Consider the following 19,970-nt stretch of genomic DNA (forward strand, 5'->3'; position numbering starts at 1 on the left):
CACTCCTACTTTACCTCAGATATCATCGCTTTTAATTTTGTATTTTCTTGTGTGCCCACACATCCGATGAAACATTCACATCCCTATTACACTCATTTTTTGCATGTAGTGATACTTAGCCGCCCAATATTTTGTGCCATAAAGCGTTGATGGCCTTATTGTCATCCTATAATGTCACGCTCCGATCTCCCAAGATACGTCCAAGGTCGACACGTGATGTCGTCACGTACTTGTTCATCTATTATGTCTCGCCTCTGAGACATGAATAATACACAAATCATTAGTCCAATAACGTAGTAACTTTTCTTTTATCACATGACTACATCTAACCTTCCTGTTAAACTGCCTATGTACCCCGAAACAGGGTCAATCCATTCTTAGTTCACCCTTCTTTTAAGCTTTAAAATTTCTGAATATATTAATTGGCAAGGACATAAAGTTCCAAAATTACTCAATGAAAACAAACGAGTATGTCTCACTAGATTTTAGTCTACATAATGAGATCACATGAGAACCTGGGTCATCCGCGAGTCGAGAGGGGTTTCGAGTCAACTGTCAAATGGCAGGTCTTCTCCTACCTTCTTGGAGCCCTCCGCATAAATAAATCCTAATTGATGAAAATGCCCCTGACTTTGTTCGCTAATTCCTCCTTCTGTACAATTCTGTTTTGTGAACAGTTTCGCCTATGCACTCTTGGGGTCGAGTTCTATTAAAAAAAAAAAAGGTGACCTCGAAAGGTCTACGAGGTTTTAATGAATATATACAAAAATTCAAACTTTGTAACTAAAAAAATTCTAAATTTAATGAAAATAAAATAAATTCCCATAGTTGTAAAATACGAAACATTGAATTGTGAAATCCGGGTACGGGGTTTCACATATAAAATTTTTCCCTCGAGCATTTTGGTGATATATGTCGGTTGCACAATACTCCCAATGCACTTGTCCACTTCATCCATCCAGCTTGTGTTTTATGGTTGAGATCTTTATCCAATTCTTTGCTCTTTTGCAAGATATATCCAAGATAACGAAAGCGCTCACTTTTTGGTACTTCATGTCTGCAATCCTCACCCTTATCTCATTTGAACCCACATTCTCACCGAACTTGCACTCCATATACTCTGTCTTTGACCTACTTAGGCAAAGATCTTTAGATTCCAACATTTCCCGCCAAATGTTTAACTTCTCATTTACTCCCCCATGCGTTTATTTATCAACACTATATCATTTGCAAAAAGTATAAAACAAGGGATATCATATTGAATATGTCTAGTTAACTCATCCATTACTAATGCAAAAAGGTAATGACTTCAAGTCATTTTTTTAACAGTGACATAAAAAATAGCAATAACTGTAACTTATGTTTGTTATGTGATTTTATTATTATTTTTACATATATACAGAATAAAATTTCAGAACTTATAAGAAAATTCTTCTGTTAACATGTTTTTTGAAAGTAACTGTTAGTGACCTTGAGATCGAAAAAATTTGATCGGTTGGTCGCCAGATAAATTGATCATCTAATCGCTTAAAAACTTGGTTGGTTGGAAAACGTAACAGGATTGAGCAACCATGTAATTATTTTTAAGGGAACTTTAATGAAAAGTTATCAGTACTGTTTACTTTAACGAAAAATCATATTTTTACACTAAAAAGTCAATCCTGGTACTATTCACTTTATTATTTATATTGTCATTATCATTAAAACTCAAAATTTTCAAGCCATATTCGTTAGTTTTCCTTATTTTTAATTACATTAGTATTTATACAATTATTTTTGTTGACTTCTTCATTCATATCTAAACTTTCTTAAAATTGGTATCTAAATTAAAAGAGCCCTTGATTCTATCTATCATGTGAACAAATATGACATTATTATATGCTATTCTCTTTACTCAAAACGTTTATTTTAGCCATTTGCATGCTATCTACGTGTTGTTAAGCTCATTTTTCGATTCATTTTATATGGAAAATTCAACGAATTTCAGTTGATTGTAATTTTAAATAAAGAACATATTTTCTTTTAAAGGAGATGGAATCAAACACGTAAGAAACAACATGACATTGAGCGCTAAATGTTTTTAATCAACTAAGTAGCATGTAAAATAGATGCTTTTGATGGTCAAAACTAAAATTATATAAGCAATAATGATACCAGAAAAGTTATTGCGCTCTGCCTGTGAGAGTCCTTCTCTCTTTTTGTGAGAGCTTTCTCACCGTCATGTGAGTGTTTTTAGTTTTCATCAACCGCGTCGCTGCCAACCCTAGATGTGACCAAGATAGGTGATAGTCATTTCATGTTATTTATCTTCTCTTTCTTTTGTCTTTTTGTTTTCTTCTGCTTCTTTTTACTTTCGTTTTCCATGCCATCGCGCCCTTGTTATTCAACGCTAGACCCATTTTTGATTTGCATGTCTCTCATCTAAACCCTCAACCCCAATTTCTTCTTTCCTCAAATCCTTGTTGTCCATCCACATCCATGTCTCTCGTCGATCATCCTCAATTTGAATCTTCCATTTTCTCCACTCCCTTTCCGAGTTGGCTCCGACCTTTATCATTTCAACCTCAATTTTGATCTGCAATCATTCTTCTTCACCATGCTTGGTTGTGACTCTTCCAAAAGGTATGTAGAGGTTCGACACAAGTGTATACACCACCACCTTCTATCTATTTGCGTTTATTGACATTGTCACCGAAGGGTTGTCCACTGGCTTCTTTCGATCTGTGGTTGTGTTTGGTGTGGTATGTAGTATAAGATGCTGGAGTCTCCTTTTTCCTCTTCTCTAGGGTTTGGATTCTTGGTAGTGGTCGGGGGCGTTGGATCACACTTGTGGAGATGCTTAGTTTATGCAATGTCGGTGTTTGCACAACGCTAGGTTTTTTGTTTGGTGTGTTTTTGTTTTCGGGCTCCAACTTGTGTGTTTGTGCCCTTTGTTGTGTTGCTTAATTTGGGTTTCATTTCTTTTGATGTGCTTAACTTGTATTTCGACCTCTTGTGTATGGTTGCTTAGTCTGGTAATAAAATTTACCTTTTGTCCAAAAGAAAAAAAAAAATTGAAAAATGAGCGGAAATGAGCAAACCAATGTCGTCTCATATCTAATAAAATAACGACACGAGTAAGTTTTCCTGTGTCCACAGATAATGTGGCATCTTTTTTCAATAAAAAAAATATTTATAAAATTTTAAATACAAAACATTGAATTATTAAATTAAAACGTTTCGTGACGATAAATCCATTTTATATAAATTATTCTGTGTAATCAGCCCAGAAGAAAAGTAAAAATTCAGAAAAACCAACTATTTTACATTTTCCTGAAAATCTCCTACAACACAAACGCACGCTCAGGATGTCTTCCGTGGTAAAAGACAAAAAGTTGGAAAAGAAAATAGGAAATGACCGGAAATGGTTAAAAATGGAACAAAAGTAGAGAATCTCGTCCAAGTCTTTCCTCCAGAAATTACAACCCTTAATGTGAAAATTTGGGAAATCTCCTCCTCTTGGGGGCTCTCCGAATCAAATCTATATCTAAATTCTCATTCTTTCTTTCTTCGTTGCCTCATTAATTTCATCGCTCCTATCAATTTCTCTACCACTTTCCCTTTATTTATGCATCAACACTTTCCCATTTTGCTCTGACAATTATCTTTTGGACATTTTGAGGCTGTAGATCCAACTGCAATTCCAACTTGGTAAAGTCTTTCACTTTCCTATTTTTCCTCTTTGTATCTTGCTTTGATCTCTTGTACTTGTTGTTGTTGTTGTGGTAATAGTAGTGGGTACTTGTTATTTTCTGGGGAAGTTTCATAGCTAAAAGCTCTGTAATTTGTGTGTTAGATGTGTTTTTGAAATACCCATTTCCCAATTGTTGTTTTTTTTTTTTCTTTCGGATTTTCAGAATTTTTTTTATAGAATTTTGGTGAATTCAGCTTGTGGGTATTTTGGTCTTAGGGTTTTTATAGAGCCGTATTGTTTTGTTTCAAGCATTCTACTTTGTTGTTGAGGAATTGTACTTCCAAATTCCAATGGATTATGGTAGAGAGAGCAATGCGGTCCAGGTAATCACTGGGAATAGTGTTGGTGATATTTGGTCTGGTGACCAAGCAGTTTGGGCTACGGAGGATGAGTACCGAGTTTGGAATAATGGTGACGCCATGGCGGACACCATGTCCAACTCAAGTTATGAGCAAAGGCAATCGCAAAGTCGCTCTGGAAGCGAACCTCCAAATAAGAAATCAAGGAACTCCCAAGATGCAACTTCGTCTAACCGGTCGAAAGCCATTGGGAAAATGTTCTTCAAAACCAAACTTTGTTGCAAATTCCGTGCTGGGACGTGCCCCTATGTCACCAATTGTAACTTTGCTCATAGCATTGAGGAGCTTCGGAGACCGCCACCAAATTGGCAAGATATTGTGGCTGCCCATGAGGAAGAAAAGGCTGTATCTTCAGAGCCAAGGGAAGAGTATCAAATTCCAATCGTCTCTACTGGTTTTGGTGTGGAGACTCCAAGATCCTATAAAGGGAGGCATTGCAAGAAGTTTTATACTGAGGAAGGGTGTTCTTATGGGGATAATTGCACTTTTCTTCATGATGAGCAGTCAAAGAATCGAGAGAGTGTGGCAATAAGTTTAGGTCCTGGAGGATATGGCGGTGCTGCTGCTGCTGTGAATGGAGCAAATAACAAGCCATCAAACTGGAAAACAAGGATTTGCAATAAGTGGGAATTGACAGGATATTGCCCATTTGGAAGCAAATGCCATTTTGCTCATGGTGTAGCAGGTATGATTCATTTACTTTTTCCATTTTTGCTTAGACAACGAAAACAATTGATGTTAATTCTTTAGGTAGGCTAGTGTTTGTCTTTGTAGCTCCAGTTTTGAAATTCAGCAATTTTCCATGCTCTAATAGGTATCTGTTTTGAGGATGAGAATAATCCAATTTCTATAGTAGTAAATCATTCCTTCTTGTCATTTTTCACTTAAATTTTAATAGAGCTAGCCGTCTTGCTTGAGCTTCCATATATACTGGTTTCAGTTTCTTTACATGGATGCCTGATGTTCTCAATTTCTGCCGTTGTTTTGTTCTTGGTTTTGCGAAGAAACTGCGTATGTTATAGTGATTGAATTATGGCAACTACTATTTAAGTTTATTTTCCAATAGTTTCAAAATTTGTACTCATTTTACTTCTTGTTTTGGTGCATCATTGACAAAGAGTTAGTTACCTGTGTTCCACCCTCCCCCCACACACCACATCACAAAACCAACCCCCCCCCCCCCCCCCCCCCCCCAACACACACACACACAAAAAGAAACATTGACGCATGAATATTTCTTTTTCGTCATAAAGCTAAGATGCTTGTCAACACCTTTCCGTGTTCTGTCGTCTTTCATAGAGAGCCTGGGAAAGCCCAATTCTGATGTTAGGACAGAAGTTCTGGATTGCAAGATCATGAGGTTTTATTCAAAACCGCTCATCCCATCCTTTATTTGATCCAATCTATAGGGGAATTTAGAGGAAGAGGTTCCTGAGCAGAAATATGCAAGCTAAATTGTTGAATTATTGCTTACTCGTCCACCTATGTTATTGGTTATGACAGGAAAGTGTGAATTTATTGTGCGTGGAAGGAAGAAATCTCCCCTAATCTCTTCTATTTTTCTTTTTTTCTAAACTATCTATGGCCTTGAACCGTGGTGTTATTGAAGTTGCCTATGCTGATATGGACAACTGAATAGTTTGTCTGTCTCTTAATTATTAATATAATTTTACATGAGTATGATTAGAGAATAGGAAGGAAGAACAGCTGAATAATACCCTCGAACAATCATCAAGTCATCAGGGGTTCTGGAGCTGTTCCCCAACCCACTAAAAAAAAAAAACCTTAACAGAGAGGCTGGTACAGAACAATCAGTCCAAAAGAGGCTTAAGTCTAACTAAGAAGGCCACTCGTATTATGGGAATTATTAATAAAAGCATCTTTTATTGTAGGCTAGGGAAGTTCCTAGTTGGAAGCTCTATTCCATTTTTTTCATTGCTTGTTTAAAACGTACCACCTGAGCGTCCATAAGTTTAGAAGAAACAAAGCTTCAACATAATTAGCGGTAGAGAATGAGATGGTGTATCGACTCTACACTGCTGACACCGAGATAGTTGTGGAATTCTTATTGTCTGGATCTGCCTCTGAGCATATATATGCGCGCGCTTATAATTTGTTTCTTAGATACTAACAAACTTATGAGAAGAAGACAGATATTCTTAGTAATATTCTTTTTTCTTTTTATTCCTCCTATTTGAGAGGACATTGATGTGGGCTTTATAAACAAACACAAGCTATATAAGTTTCTTACTCCAATCATGTCTTTAACGAGGGAGAAGACAAATCCACTCTCTCTAGTGTCTTCAGTGGAAATTTCTCAGAAACATGGGGCGTATTCCCACTGTTAATGTTTAAAACAAATATTGGCTTCACATCCTAACAGCTTAAAGTTTTGGGATCTGTTTGTCTAGCAGGTCCTTAGTTCAAAATCTAATCCCCATTCTCAGTTCATTGTAGCATTACAAGGTGCAGAGTGGGGCTGGACCTGTATGCTTCTGTCTCTGAATACCTCTCCCTCACCACGTGCAGAATGGGCTTGCATGTGAGATGGGTTAGTTTATTGACATTCCTAAGAACTTAAGGTTTTGGGAATAGTGGTAAACCACCAATGTATATCACCTGACCAGGTATACAGATGGGGATAAATTCAAATTAGGGACAAGCTTAAGAGGATGTGGCCAGCCCACACTGTTGAGCTCATCAACTTTTGGTCATTGGTGGTTTGACTTGTGCATCAAAATCTAGGCAAAATCCTGCATCTTCCATGAGAGGAGGCACAGATGGAATTTACCCACAAGATATAAAGCTTAAGCAAGGATCACGTAGATGCATACTATTGTTGTACAACTTGATCTAGTTTGGCTATGCAGTGCTTACTGTTGTATTATGAGCTTGTTTGGTAGTGATAGTAGATAGTGCATTTGTTTGTTTACTTGTTTTCTCTAAATTTTAGTTTATTGGCTACTGATGTATTGGTGCAAGTTCTGGCCAAAAAATGAAAGAAAAGAAAGTGTTCATACAAATTTGCATGGTGATATTTCTGTTAAATTCACGAGTCTTCACGCTTAGTTGACAATAAATGCAAATATGCTCTTATGTGAAAGCACTTGACATCATCTGTTGGACTTAAAACTTTTCTGCCACTGAAGAGTAGCATGCTAATGTATTGTCTGTCTGGAACATGGATGATTTGTCTCCTGCTATCTGAGGATTGTTTTTCTGTTTTGGTTCGAGCGTGTGCAATATCTCTCATGACTAATCGTATAACGATTTCAGTATCTGACTTTGATATTCTGAAATTCTGACTGCAGAATTACACCGGTATGGTGGTGGGCTTGTGGAGGGAGAAACTAGAGATTCTTCTTCAGTCGCCCCTGACAATAAGCAGGGAGCAATGCCTTCGAAAACTCCAGGAGATGCTGTGGTAGTATCAGTCCCTCTAGTTTCTCATTCTGATGTTTATCACCTTGGAGTCCCGTCACAAAGATCATCCATTGTAATTCAGAGATCAGGGCCGCGAGCCCATCAGAAATGGAAGGGACCAGACAAAATCAGTAGGATATATGGTGACTGGATTGATGACATCGAATAGAATTTGGGATTGCTCGCCTGCAATGCAATGCGGTCGCTTACATTATCCTTCCTGGAATTAGATAGCAAAATAGATACCTAGTCTTTGTAAGAGATTATGGTACCATCATGTAACTGTAACTTTTCTGTAGAAGTTTCTGTATCCTCGCTTCAAGTTCAGGTTGATGCCGGGCTTGTTAATTCACGTCCCGTGTGTTTATTTCTTGTGAGAATTTTGTTGTTACAGATAGAACTTGAAGCTTTGTATCACTCTCCTAGTCTTAGTATCGACCGGTTCTTGGTACCATATATAATTATGTGACAGACATTTCGTTGTCCGGAAGAGATGACGGTCCTTAGCTTGTAACACTTTGTTCGAACTATCAGTTGAATAAGTTATTTATCTTGCATTCCCTGTTCTCGAATTAGTCATAATATTTGTATCTGGTCTTCTGCCTTTTGAGGTTCTTTCTTGCTGTTTGAAACTTTATTCTCTCAGATGACTTGCATAATAACATAAGATGACTGAATTTGTCTTATTCAAAGAATCGGTAGGGAAGATTCGAATTTGGGACTTTTTGCAAAATTGGAAAGAGAAGTACTGCCACTGCACCAAGAGCCAAAGATAGTGGTGCAACATAGGACAAGGATTGTATGTTCTCTCACTTTCGGTGGCCCTCTTGTTTGTGTGGTCACGGTTAAGCCACGTCAACATTTTATATTACTATTCATTTTTGTTTTATTATCTCTATTAAAAAACAATATAAAATGTTGACGTGGCTTAACCGTGACCACACAAAACAAGAGAGCATGGGACGGCACCGGAAGTCGGAGGGCAGACAATCCTTGTCCTGCAACATATTGACGGTTTTTGGTGTATATATAGGGTTAGGATTGGGTGGCACAATTTTACTCACATTTGGATATTCTTATTTTGTAACTTTTTTTAAGCATCTGAACTGTTTATATTTCAATTCATCATTCATAGATCATCTTTGCAAAAATTAGACAAATCTCAAATTATTAAGACATTCATTTGTAGTGAAGAAAATAAACGAATACGGTTTTACAATTAAACACTAAAATGACGAAATGGGAACTACAAGTGTACAAGAAAGAGTGACAAAATGTGCGTTAGAAAATGTGTCTCTGAATTCTAGTTCAGACGCGCGAGCGCGTGTGTGTATTGGTGGGATTTGGTGATAAATGTATTGGTGGTTTGGAATACTAGTGAAGAGAGTAATTAGTTGAGCCCCATCCTTCTCACAAGGACTCGCTCAAATTAAGCTCAGAAGTTTTGGTTCTTCTTACCAGAGACTTCCACATCACCAACATTCCAAATTAAGGCAACAATTTTGTATGCTCACAAAAACATGAGGAGGTGCATTGACAACATGCATGCCTCCTTGTTTCTCTCTTGCCAATGACTGACTGGAGGAAGCAATCCAACACACACAAAGTCAGATCCCAACACCAACTCAAACAACATCACATTCTTCTCCTCGTAGCCTCGGCAATATTACTATTACTATTATTGTTGTTTTCCGTCGTCTTGGAATATCTATGCACTAGGGCTGGCCGGAAGTGCAAGCCGATCTCCGGCCATAGGGTTAACATCAAGGTATTGCTGCTTAGTCTTAGTTATGCAGGGAATGTCAGCATCGACCACGAATGCGAATTACTCCCCAGTACAACATGTCGTCTCCCCTCCGATTATTGTTGTTCTGACCGTCCTCCTCCTTGTCTTCTTCTTTGTGGGTTTCTTTTCTATTTACTTTTGCAAGTGCTTCATGGATCACATCCTTACCTCCCTTCAGCACACGCCCTCCGGAGACCTTGTGGCCACGGCGGTTGTCCCCAAAGAAGGCCTTGACGTTTCACTCATACAATCGTTTCCAACGTTCGAGTACGCAAGTGTCAAAGATTTCCGGATAGAGAAGTACGGCCTAGAATGCGCAATTTGCTTGGTGGAGTTTGAGGACGACAGCATGCTACGCCTCTTGACCGCGTGTTGCCATGTTTTCCACAAAGATTGCATCGACCTTTGGCTCGAGTCTCATAAAACTTGTCCATTTTGCCGTGGAAATCTCGAAGTAGTAGCCCCGAGTTTAGCGGACAAGTCTCCGGTGCTTGCTCATCAGAACGACGCCATGCAAGACATTCATGTTGGGCATGAATCAGTGTTGTTGGATCTGGATGCTGTCCGCATTGACATTAAAGATGAACAAAGCCAAGATCATTGTCATCAAGGAAGTAATGACAGTAGTAATAACATTATGGTGTCACAAGGTGAGCAAAATAGCAGTAGCACTACTCAAGATCGAGATCGAGATCAAGATCACGATCAGAATCATGATCGAAATGAAGAGAATGAAACCGAAAGATTTTCACGGTCGCATTCAACGGGGCACTCCATAGTTAAGCCTAGAGCACGAGAGGATAGATATACGCTGAGATTGCCAGAGCATGTGAAGATAAAACTTATAAGAGGACATCATAACTGGACAGGAAGCTGTACTACATTTGGGGAGTTCTCTCACCAAAGAGACAATGCAGGTGCTTCCCGCTTTGGAGAGGCCTCCGGCTCCGCCGGTGGAGGAGATATTAACAAATTAGCTTCTGTGTTTTAACTATTTTTGTTTATTTTCTTTAAACTTTTCCATTTTGATTAGTTTTGTTCTTGTATTTCCCAAATATATACATTAGGGTGGGTAGCTAGCCATTTAGATGCTACCGCAAATGCATTTTAGTCGGTTTTTCATAGCTCACTTGCTCTTAATTACCTTAGTTTGCTGCTTAGCATCTTGCTAGATCAGGAATTACCAAGATGGTACGAGCCCTAAAAACATCTAGTAAATCATCTTTCAAATGGCATCTAATACAAGGGCCACGAAACTCAAGTATGCATCCTAGATCAGCAAGGTCTGGCACCATATTACATTCTCTGTCGATATGTTGAATAAAAGATATGCTAAGGAGACTTTCTCAAAAGTGGGACTCTCCATAGGCTCTCTGCCACCTCATGTTTTTAGCACAATATTTTATAATGTTGACACGAAAATTAACAATAAATTATGAGATGACAAAGAATTCCTGACAAGTTCTACTTTGAGAAAGTTTCCTTAACATTTCCCGTTGAATAGTGCAGTTCCATACGTGACTAATATAATATTGACATCCCAATGTGAAAGCTGCTCTTAATTAGATGCACAACTTCCCATACCTTGGCTTCAAGCACTTGTCGAACGTCCAAGTTCAATGCAAAACCAATGACCTAGTCTCAAATATTCTTTTTAAGGACTCGACATGCTGCAATAATCTCATCTTCCGTCTTCTTGCAACCATCAGTAAATTCACGACCAATGTACTAAGCAATTGAGAATAAGTTTTATAGTCTTTAAAAGGAATCATGTCTTTAAAGAGAGATTGCTTAGGGGTTTGACATTACTCACGACACCTTAATTATGTGATTGAGAGTATTGTTAGAAAAATGTCGTATTTTATTATACGGTTATCCTTACGTTACTATCCTCAAGTATCGTGAAATTCACACTTTGCTATCCTTATTTTTTTTCCGTCTTAGTTTCATGCCTAAACTTTGATTTTTCTGACACTTTAATACTTCCGTTTTAGGTTTTCCATCAAATTCTTCTTTAAGTGATAATGTGATATAAGTTTTGGCCATCATATTTGCCAAGAATTAGCACTAGACACGGTGGTTGGGATTTACAAGAGATGGACCTTTTTGTTTAGTTCGAAAAGAAAATTTAATGGGCCTTTTTCCTAAAAACATAAGGGAATTATTATTTGCATTTAAAAAATTTAATTGTGCTCTTCATAACAATATTTCTCTTTCTAAATATAAAAAGTTTGGAATGCACAATTAAATTCATTTTTACTTTTCACACTCATATTAATTTTTAGTTATCGGGTCGGATGAATTGAAAAAGATCGATCACTGTATGGAAGAAAAAAATAAGGTGGGTAGCGCTATCCTTTTCAAAAATAGTATTAATAATAATGGGCCAAAAATGAGCCCAATGGCTATGCATGTAAATTGAAGAATAGCAGTAGGATAATTTGGGACAAAGAAGAATCGTAAAACCAGTTAGTGAGACTCAAACCTCGGCCGCCGGTCAGCACAAAGTCCTCCGGCGAAGTTCACCTCTATTCTCTTTCATCCATGGATTCTCTTCCCAACACCTTCAATCCAAACAAACGTCTCAAAGAAGAGTTAATATTCTCTCTCTCTCTCTCTCTCTCTCTCTCTAACATCCTCTGCTTCACTAAACTGTGTTGATTTAATTGAACTTTGTTTTTGGGGAATTTGATGACTTTTCAGGTTTGTGAGCAATTTGAGTGGATCGTCGATGATGGAGATTGCCGCGCTTACCACGATAATCCCTGTAAATATAACCTAATTTCAGACTTCCATTTTTCTTTCCGTCTAGCATTTCTTAAATTTATAAAAAAATGCTCATGTGTTTATACGTTGTTGTTAGATTCTGATACTTCTCCGGCACTCAGTTGGCTCTCATCGTGCCGTCGGTAAGCCACAAGGACTTTTGCTTTACCAATCTAACTTTTTTTTTTTTTTTTCCTAATTTATTCTCAACTTACCAATGTATGGTCTTGTAATTGTTTGGTTATTGAACTAAACATTGCTTCTGTAAACTTGTTGTTGCTGCATTCCTGTGTGCGCGCGCGTGTTAGCGGACACAGTTTGGCACCAAATGGAGTCATTTAATTTAGCATTTGTACCGGATCCCTTCACTTTACCATAAGCTTCTCATCTCCAAGCTTGTTTGATGTGCATTGCAGCTAAAATGTTTGTGTTTCTGATATTAATCATTTTCATGTGATTTTTTGTCTGATGTTAATCTTTTTCATGTGATTGTTTTACCAATAGATGTCGTATCGAAGAAAAATGATGATGCAGTAGTTGGTTCTAAGGGATGGGCAGCTTACATGGCTTCAATGTCTCTTGATTTTCTTCTCATTATAGTTCCAATCGTCTTAGTTTACACTGTAAGTGTTCTTTACTTGACTAATTATAAAAACTTGGAAGGATCCAAATAGTAAACTTTGGAGTGGAGATTGCAATCCTTTTTTCCCCACTACTTTTTAAGCTTCTGAAAGCAGGGCTGTCGCTCATGAATCGTCAAAGTGTCTTAACCTTTATAGTTTCTATCTGTATATTCTGTAGATGGGTCTCCTGTTGTGGTCACATGATTTCTTATATAGGGATACATGTCCTATAATATTCACTATGATCATAACTCATGTCAGGTTTTGGCAGAGTGGATGTATATCTGGGCAACTTTGTTGATATTGTTACTGCTTTTCAGTATTGCAGCCAAAAGGTAGTATGATACCGCTTTTAGTATTCCCCTCGTCACGAGGAGTCATTCATGCCATGTTCACAATGCTAGAAGATGTTTGAATGAGTAGCAGAGCATTTTTATGCTTGGATATAGTATACTGATTCACAGTTGCATGTTCTTAAATGTAGGTTTGGTTCCTATTCTACTTTGAAGGAAGATCCCTATTCTATAAGGCAAATTATTTCATCTTACAGAGTTGCTACGGTATGCAGTTTCAATTAGGTCTGCGTAGTTTAATTTTTTACTATAGAAACTTTCCTGTAACTTTTACAATTTTTTTCGTGTGAACAAAAGTAATTGCTGCAGATGATCATAACATGCGTCTGTATCTTGGCTGTTGACTTCACAATATTCCCTAGAAGATATGCCAAGACCGAGACTTATGGTACTGGCTGGGTAAGAATTTGCAAGCAATATGGAACACAATTGTAGTCTTCTTAAGCCTATTGTTGTAGTGTTTGAGTTTGACTAGATTTTGTTGATTTTCATTACGGTATATATCTTGTACCACCTTACTCTTCAAATTGAGAAGTCAAATAACATATGTTTAACATCTGTTCCATTACCATCATTTTCTTCTGGGTTGCCATCAACTGATGAGTAGTTTCCAATTTGCAGCGAACTTTTAATTCTGTCTGAATTTTGTTTGATAGCAATACCCTCTTGAATAATTCTTTCAGTATTTATCAATAGCCAATATAGGACAAGACTTAGGACGCAATCATAAGTTACTTACACTCACTGGTTCTCTGGTACTAGTTCCAAGTTTTGTGTGAAATGAAGAATAGTGGAATTACTTTGGATCATATTTTTTCTATCACTTCTTTTTCTTCTTTATTCCTGTGCCTTTATATTACTTTCTCTTAATTTATATTTGGTGATTTAGATATTCTGTTTTCTTTGAGACCTACTCAAATGTACCGAACATAAACATCTCTACTTAATGAATATTTGTTGAGGAAATTAAATTGAGAAATGACCTCTATTAATTTTTTTCCATACATGAATATGTCAGATGGATCTTGGGGTTGGCTCATTTGTCATAGCAAATTCATTAGTTTCACGGCAAGCACGAAATATATCATCAAGGTTAGTCATTTATAATTTTGTTGTTTTGGGTGTAACCACTGTTCTAAAAATCCCCACCTAGCGCCGCCTAGGTGCTAGGCAGCTGATCACCGCACCGATTAATGCCTAGGCGTTTGAAAATTAAGAAAGGGTGCCTAGACCTGCTGAGGCGCCTGCCTAGGCCCGCCTAGACCCGCCTAGGTTGTGACTCACTTTGACAAAAACTAGATAACTTTCATTTTGCATTTTATTTTTTTTCAATAAATTGTAAGAGACTTGTTGAATACTTAAATGAATGCACATTATATGTTTGTTCCCCATGTTTTCATTATGTTCCAATACTTCTAATGTATATGTTATTCTATTTTGTTGTTATTGATGAAATTATATATATTTTAAGTATAAACCCACACTTATTTACACAAAATATAATAAATTTAATTAAATTCGCCTAGGCGCCCACCTAGGTGCTTAGGCGCTAGGCCCCAACCCAACGCCCGACTAGGGCCTAGCGTCTTTTAGAACCTTGGGTGTAACCTCTTAACTCTCTCTCTCTCTCTCTCACACATGTAGGGGTGTGGGTGTGTATGTGCATGTACCATACATCTATAAAAAAAAGTTTACACAATCACCAATAAAAAGAGTTCAGAGAATAACGTGATTTTGAATAATGGAAAATATATGGAAGTTCAAGTGTTCCTCCAAGAAATCCTGTGATTATGTATAAATATTTTCATCATTCTTGTTTACTCTTTGATGTTTTTTTTTTCCTTTAGTTTTTATATATTTTTGTTTGCATGATAGGATCTTGAATGGTATGAACAGACTGCAGTGTTCTCCTGTTGTTGTGTGAAAATATGATGTTGATGGCATGTTGTTTGTTTATGCTTGTTAAGGTCATGGAAGACTGCTATTCAATCTGCTAGTCCACTAATTATCCTTGGGTTTGCCCGTCTTCTGTCTACCACAGGCGTGGACTATCAGGTAGGTTTATGATGTTATCAGTTCAATTTGGTATGTTCACTGGTGTCATGTCTTGTTTTCAGTTTAAGTCAATTTCACAATGAAGGGTGACCACTCCTTTCAGCTTCTATTGTAACAAGTCAGTCCATCTAAACACTGATATTTATCGTGGTCATGTCAATACTTTAATGTGTTCAATAGGCTGTTCAATGCTGCATTAATCTCTTTTTGATCCATTAACTGAACACACACACACACACACACACACATATTATATAGTCTTATGCTTTTCCGATTTCCTTATCAGCTCTTATGTTTCTGCTTTGTCATGTTATGTTTACACATTGTAGCTTCATGTGGCGGAATATGGAGTGCACTGGAATTTCTTTTTCACACTTGCTGCGATATCAATTCTTACATCCATAATTAATATTCCCGCGCAGTATTCTGGCATTCTTGGCTCACTAATTCTAGTAGGTATAATCGTACTGTACAATGTTATTTTTGGTGTATGTGTTATATTACTTTTATCCTTCGAGTATATGTAAGTTATAGTCTAATTGGTTTTTTATCCTCCAGGTTACCAAGTTTGCTTGATGCATGGGTTAAACTCGTATCTGCTTTCTAATGAAAGGGGAACTGATATAATCAGCCAAAATAAGGAGGGGTTTTTTAGCATATTTGGTAAGTGCTTGAGCTTGAATACTTTTCATGCTTATTTGATCTTCTGAATAATTTGGACTCTCCGTCAAGTTCAAAGGACAGGTTTTCTTGGTACATCAATAAAAAAAAAAAAATATGGGATTCATTTATTTAATCAAGTTGTTAAATGTTCTCTTGACTGAGTTTCTTAACGAAGTATACATTCTTTGGTTTGGTCATAAACTGACATAGGTTGGATGCTGTAAGAGATATGTGCTTCCCTTTTCATAATGCTATATCATAGCAAGTAATTTCACAAAAGAAAAACATCAAATGCGTTCCATTTTAATACATACTTTGGCCCATGTGAAGTTGCAGTATGAAAACCAAATTGAATGCTGCACCCAGATTACTTTTTAGGAAGAGCCAACACTAAATCGTAATCTCTGCACATATATATATATATATATATATATATATATATATAATATAATCAGGGGTGAATCTTATTAAGGGCCAGAGGGGGCACGTGCCCCCCTCAAGTTTTTGGCTTGGGAAAAAAGGTGGTTTGAGCAGGAGCCAGGGCACTGCTTAAATCTCAGCCGCTTTCTGTTGCTCGATATGATGTAGATCCAACGACAAATAATAATCAACTCACCACCACCAACTCTATCACTCGGTCCTTATCCAAAACCACCAAGAGGCGGATATAACACAAAAATTTTTAGTTGTGTGGTTGATTCTGGCAGTCACAAAGAAGAATTCCTTCCTCCCATATGTCTAATAAATTTGACCTCCCAGCTATGTAACATATATAAGTTATCTACCTATTCACTATAACAATATTGACTCTAAAGATACAATTAAAATGGCACAAAGGGTGGGAATGTACGCTAAGCACACAATGGTTATGGGTTGGCCAATTGCTCAACAAAATGCCTTACTTAAAATTGAGAAACATTTTGGCGCTTCACGCGCTCTTTTTGGAATTCCACGAGGACCTAATCCACTATTGCTTAGTTGTGCCCCCCATAAACGTTTTTCTAGCTCCGCCCCTGAATTAATCATGATGTTTCTCCAAGCTCATACATATATTGAGAGATAAAAGTGTCAGTATCTGAAGATTGATAATTGTCCGAACCAAGATTGAGGTCCCTAGAACACATTCAGTTTATAGTATACTGTAAGTAACGAGGAGAAAGTACTCTAGATTGAGAGTATAGCAGTTCATGGTTAAGTCGGGTTTGTAATTAATGGTATTTGGTTCTTGGATCTAAGACTAGTATCTTGCAACTGAGTTGCTGCTTTTAGATTTTCTCATTATTATGAAAATGTAGAGGATATGAAATCTGAATAGAAAAGGAGACGAAAATGAATTAAATCAAAATACTAAATGAAAGTATGTAAATTGCCTCTTTTTAATACAATACACAAATTATATCTTTTATAATGGTATCCCTTTCAAATATCGAAGTTGAAAGTTAATCATCGTTATTATCATCACCATTTCTGCTAAGCTCATTTCATCCCACCTTCCTAGTTTTATCTGTAACTCAAACAACAAAGTCATATGATGTAATTCATTGAATAACCTAATCGTGGGTATTTGGGGGTGTAAACATCTGTAATATAGCTGGAAAGATTGCCATCTTCTGCTGTGCATTGGTAGAACAACTATGTTCAAAGTTCTACTATACCTGTCTTTTTATGAGTGCTATTGAATTTGATTAGCACCGAGAGAAAGCTGAGTTATAATCTTTCAAGTATGTTGTTTTTGGGTTTTCTTCTTATTGCTTAAAGTAGTTTAATGCTTTCATTCCCAGGATATTGGGGTATGTACCTTGTTGGTGTCCAATTGGGAAACTTTCTTCTATTCAATAACCATTCCTCTGCTACAATGGGAAGCAATAAATGGGCAACAATTAGAGTTTGGATACTTTCACTTCTCCTTTGGTATTTCTCTACTCCAAGTCTTATTGTCAAATATATTCACTCTCTGGGAGCTATAAGGTGGTTGCCGAAGGTGTTAAATTCTTTTCTGTTTCAGGTTATTAACTGTGATTATAGACTGCCACGTAGAGAGAGTTTCCCGTAGGATGGTATGTGTACTTCTGCTTTTACTCAAATTTTGTACGTGTTTGAATAGTATTTTTAAGGAAACTAATGTATGTTTACATTTTTGCAGTGCAACCTGGCCTATGTTACACTGGTTTTGGCTGTAAATTTACAGGTTAAGCCCATTTCCGCTTTTGACTTGAATTTAATTGGCATGTTCCCTTCCGAAATTATTGATTTGGATTTATAAAATTTAACTGGCATGACCCCTTCGGAAATTGTCGTTGTAATTGAAAATATCCTCACTCGTCTTTAGAAGCATTAATTTTCTGTTTATAAGATTATTAAAATAGAAAATTATTTAGAATATATTTACGTATCCGTAGAAAGAATCAGTTCAAACAACTTCCCACTTTTTTGTATAACTCCAACTCAAGTTGTCACTCATTTTTCAGGTGTTGGCAATATTTCTTCTCTCTGATTTTCTCCCCGGAAGCAAAACTTCAGTGCTGGAAGAAGCATATAACCGCAATTTGCTGGGGACATTTCTTCTGGTATACTACAACGAACTTTTTAAAGTTTCTTGTGGTGACCAACAAATGTTTATCTGGTTTAATCAACATTTGCAAGCTTCAATTCTCTCATGCTGCATGCATAACATAATCTGATTCTTCTTCCCTTGCAGGCGAATTTGCTCACGGGTTTGGTGAACTTGATGGTGGAAACCCTGTTTGCATCGGCAGCCAAAGCCCTTTTTATTTTAATTGCCTATACATTTTCGACGACCTTCATCATTGGACTGCTAGATTTCTGCGGCATCCGGTTGAAATTTTGGTAGGTCGACCTTCAAATTGGAAATCTAATTAGTTAAGGACATGAATTAAATGAAATCACCAGAAATCCTATGAAGTTGTTACTGTTGATGACAACGGTTTTTATGTTCCTTCTCCGAGCCACCTATGTTTACAACTGAGCCACCCAACCCAACACACATACGCACAAGCGCGCGCACACGCACAGAGACGAGAAGGTCCTTTTGCACTTCTGGAACGAGATTGAAAACATTAACGCTTCGTATCCTGAACTACTGTAACGCTTTGTAACATACTAATTGATTAGCGCTGTTGCGGGTTTTAAAAATTAGTCAGTTGGTGTTCATTGTAAGGGGTAAAGAATTTGTGGTTAACGCCACAGTTTAATCTTGCTTTCTCTTCTAGTGCAGTATGATGTATTCGGCATTAAAATCATGTTGTTAGTCACTCAGTGAACGAAGATTTCACGGTCGTTTACCTTTGATGTCAAGGCTGGAGAATAAATAGCCGTGTTTTTAATGTCTTAAAATTTAATTTCAACCAATGACGTAAACAAATCTAATGGTAAGTGGTATTGTGCATTCTTCAATCACCTGGTGGCCAAGAGAACGTTTCGATGGTTAGGCAGAATTAGAAAATGGTATGGTAATTTGGGTATATGCATGTTGCATCGGTTGTCGAGTACAATGACAAGTCAAGATTTGGTTTGTGCAATGGAGACGAAGATGTAGCCTTCCAAGCTTCAATTGTACAAAAACAGTACCCTAGAAATCTACAAGAGAAATCAGAAAAGCAAGTTTGACACAATAGCCAAAATGACGTGTTGTTTTTGTGACAAAATATATAGGACATAGATCCTCTCCGGATCCATGGATCCTAATTCTAGGGATCCATCAATCCGGGTCATTGAAATTTGATCTAACGGCTACAAATAGGGGTCCACTTTAAAAGTTATAATAACTTTAGATGTTGAATCAAATTTTAATGCTTCAGATTGGTGGATTCATAGGATTAGGATGCATGGATCCGGAGAGGATCCATGTCCAAGTGAAAGTTAAAAAAATAGAGCAGAAAAGGTTTGAGTAGATCCTTTGAGTGGTGACTTTGGATTATGGGACATGGTAGGAAATATGTAGTTTATCGAGAGGAGCAGAAGCAGATGGTCACATGGATTAAGTTGCAGAGAGGCAACAGTCTGGGTCGTGGTCCCAACTCCTAAGGCCACCGTCTTCCTTCTTTCCATATGTCCTCGTTCTGTCACTGGGATAAGGCAACACTTTCCTATAAGAAAGATTTGCAGACAGTCAAACCACATCGTCTATGCTGATATGCTTCACTCAAATTAAGATTATGTATTGAAATTGAAATGAAGTCTTTCAATATC

The 19,970-nt window shown here is 37.2% G+C and overlaps 3 protein-coding genes across 3 annotated transcripts; all 3 read left to right on the plus strand.

Annotated features, from left to right (window-relative positions):
* The first annotated feature begins 3,412 nt into the window (after positions 1 to 3,412).
* Positions 3,413 to 8,072, plus strand: LOC137710458 (zinc finger CCCH domain-containing protein 56). Its single transcript, XM_068449479.2, has 3 exons — positions 3,413 to 3,690; positions 3,950 to 4,777; positions 7,404 to 8,072. Exons 2-3 carry the CDS (start codon positions 4,024 to 4,026, stop codon positions 7,682 to 7,684), a joined length of 1,035 nt encoding a protein of 344 aa, XP_068305580.2. The 5' UTR covers positions 3,413 to 3,690; positions 3,950 to 4,023; the 3' UTR covers positions 7,685 to 8,072.
* Positions 8,073 to 9,007: 935 nt separating this feature from the next.
* Positions 9,008 to 10,425, plus strand: LOC137710457 (RING-H2 finger protein ATL30-like). The gene has a single exon (XM_088695983.1). The coding sequence runs from the start codon at positions 9,306 to 9,308 to the stop codon at positions 10,290 to 10,292; it is 987 nt and encodes a 328-aa protein (XP_088552109.1). The 5' UTR covers positions 9,008 to 9,305; the 3' UTR covers positions 10,293 to 10,425.
* A 954-nt stretch (positions 10,426 to 11,379) lies between these two features.
* On the plus strand, positions 11,380 to 19,018 carry LOC137710587 (transferases, transferring acyl groups). Its single transcript, XM_068449654.2, has 16 exons — positions 11,380 to 11,895; positions 12,005 to 12,068; positions 12,165 to 12,210; positions 12,572 to 12,690; positions 12,952 to 13,025; positions 13,175 to 13,250; positions 13,353 to 13,442; positions 14,062 to 14,135; positions 15,011 to 15,098; positions 15,428 to 15,554; positions 15,657 to 15,761; positions 17,543 to 17,672; positions 17,767 to 17,818; positions 17,905 to 17,949; positions 18,230 to 18,328; positions 18,460 to 19,018. The coding sequence occupies exons 1-16, from the start codon at positions 11,846 to 11,848 to the stop codon at positions 18,610 to 18,612; spliced, it is 1,392 nt and encodes a 463-aa protein (XP_068305755.2). The 5' UTR covers positions 11,380 to 11,845; the 3' UTR covers positions 18,613 to 19,018.
* The last annotated feature ends 952 nt before the right edge of the window (positions 19,019 to 19,970 follow it).

The sequence above is a fragment of the Pyrus communis genome, chromosome 6 (assembly GCF_041283825.1).
Source record: "Pyrus communis isolate YQ-2024b chromosome 6, ASM4128382v1, whole genome shotgun sequence".
Lineage (NCBI taxonomy): Eukaryota > Viridiplantae > Streptophyta > Magnoliopsida > Rosales > Rosaceae > Pyrus > Pyrus communis.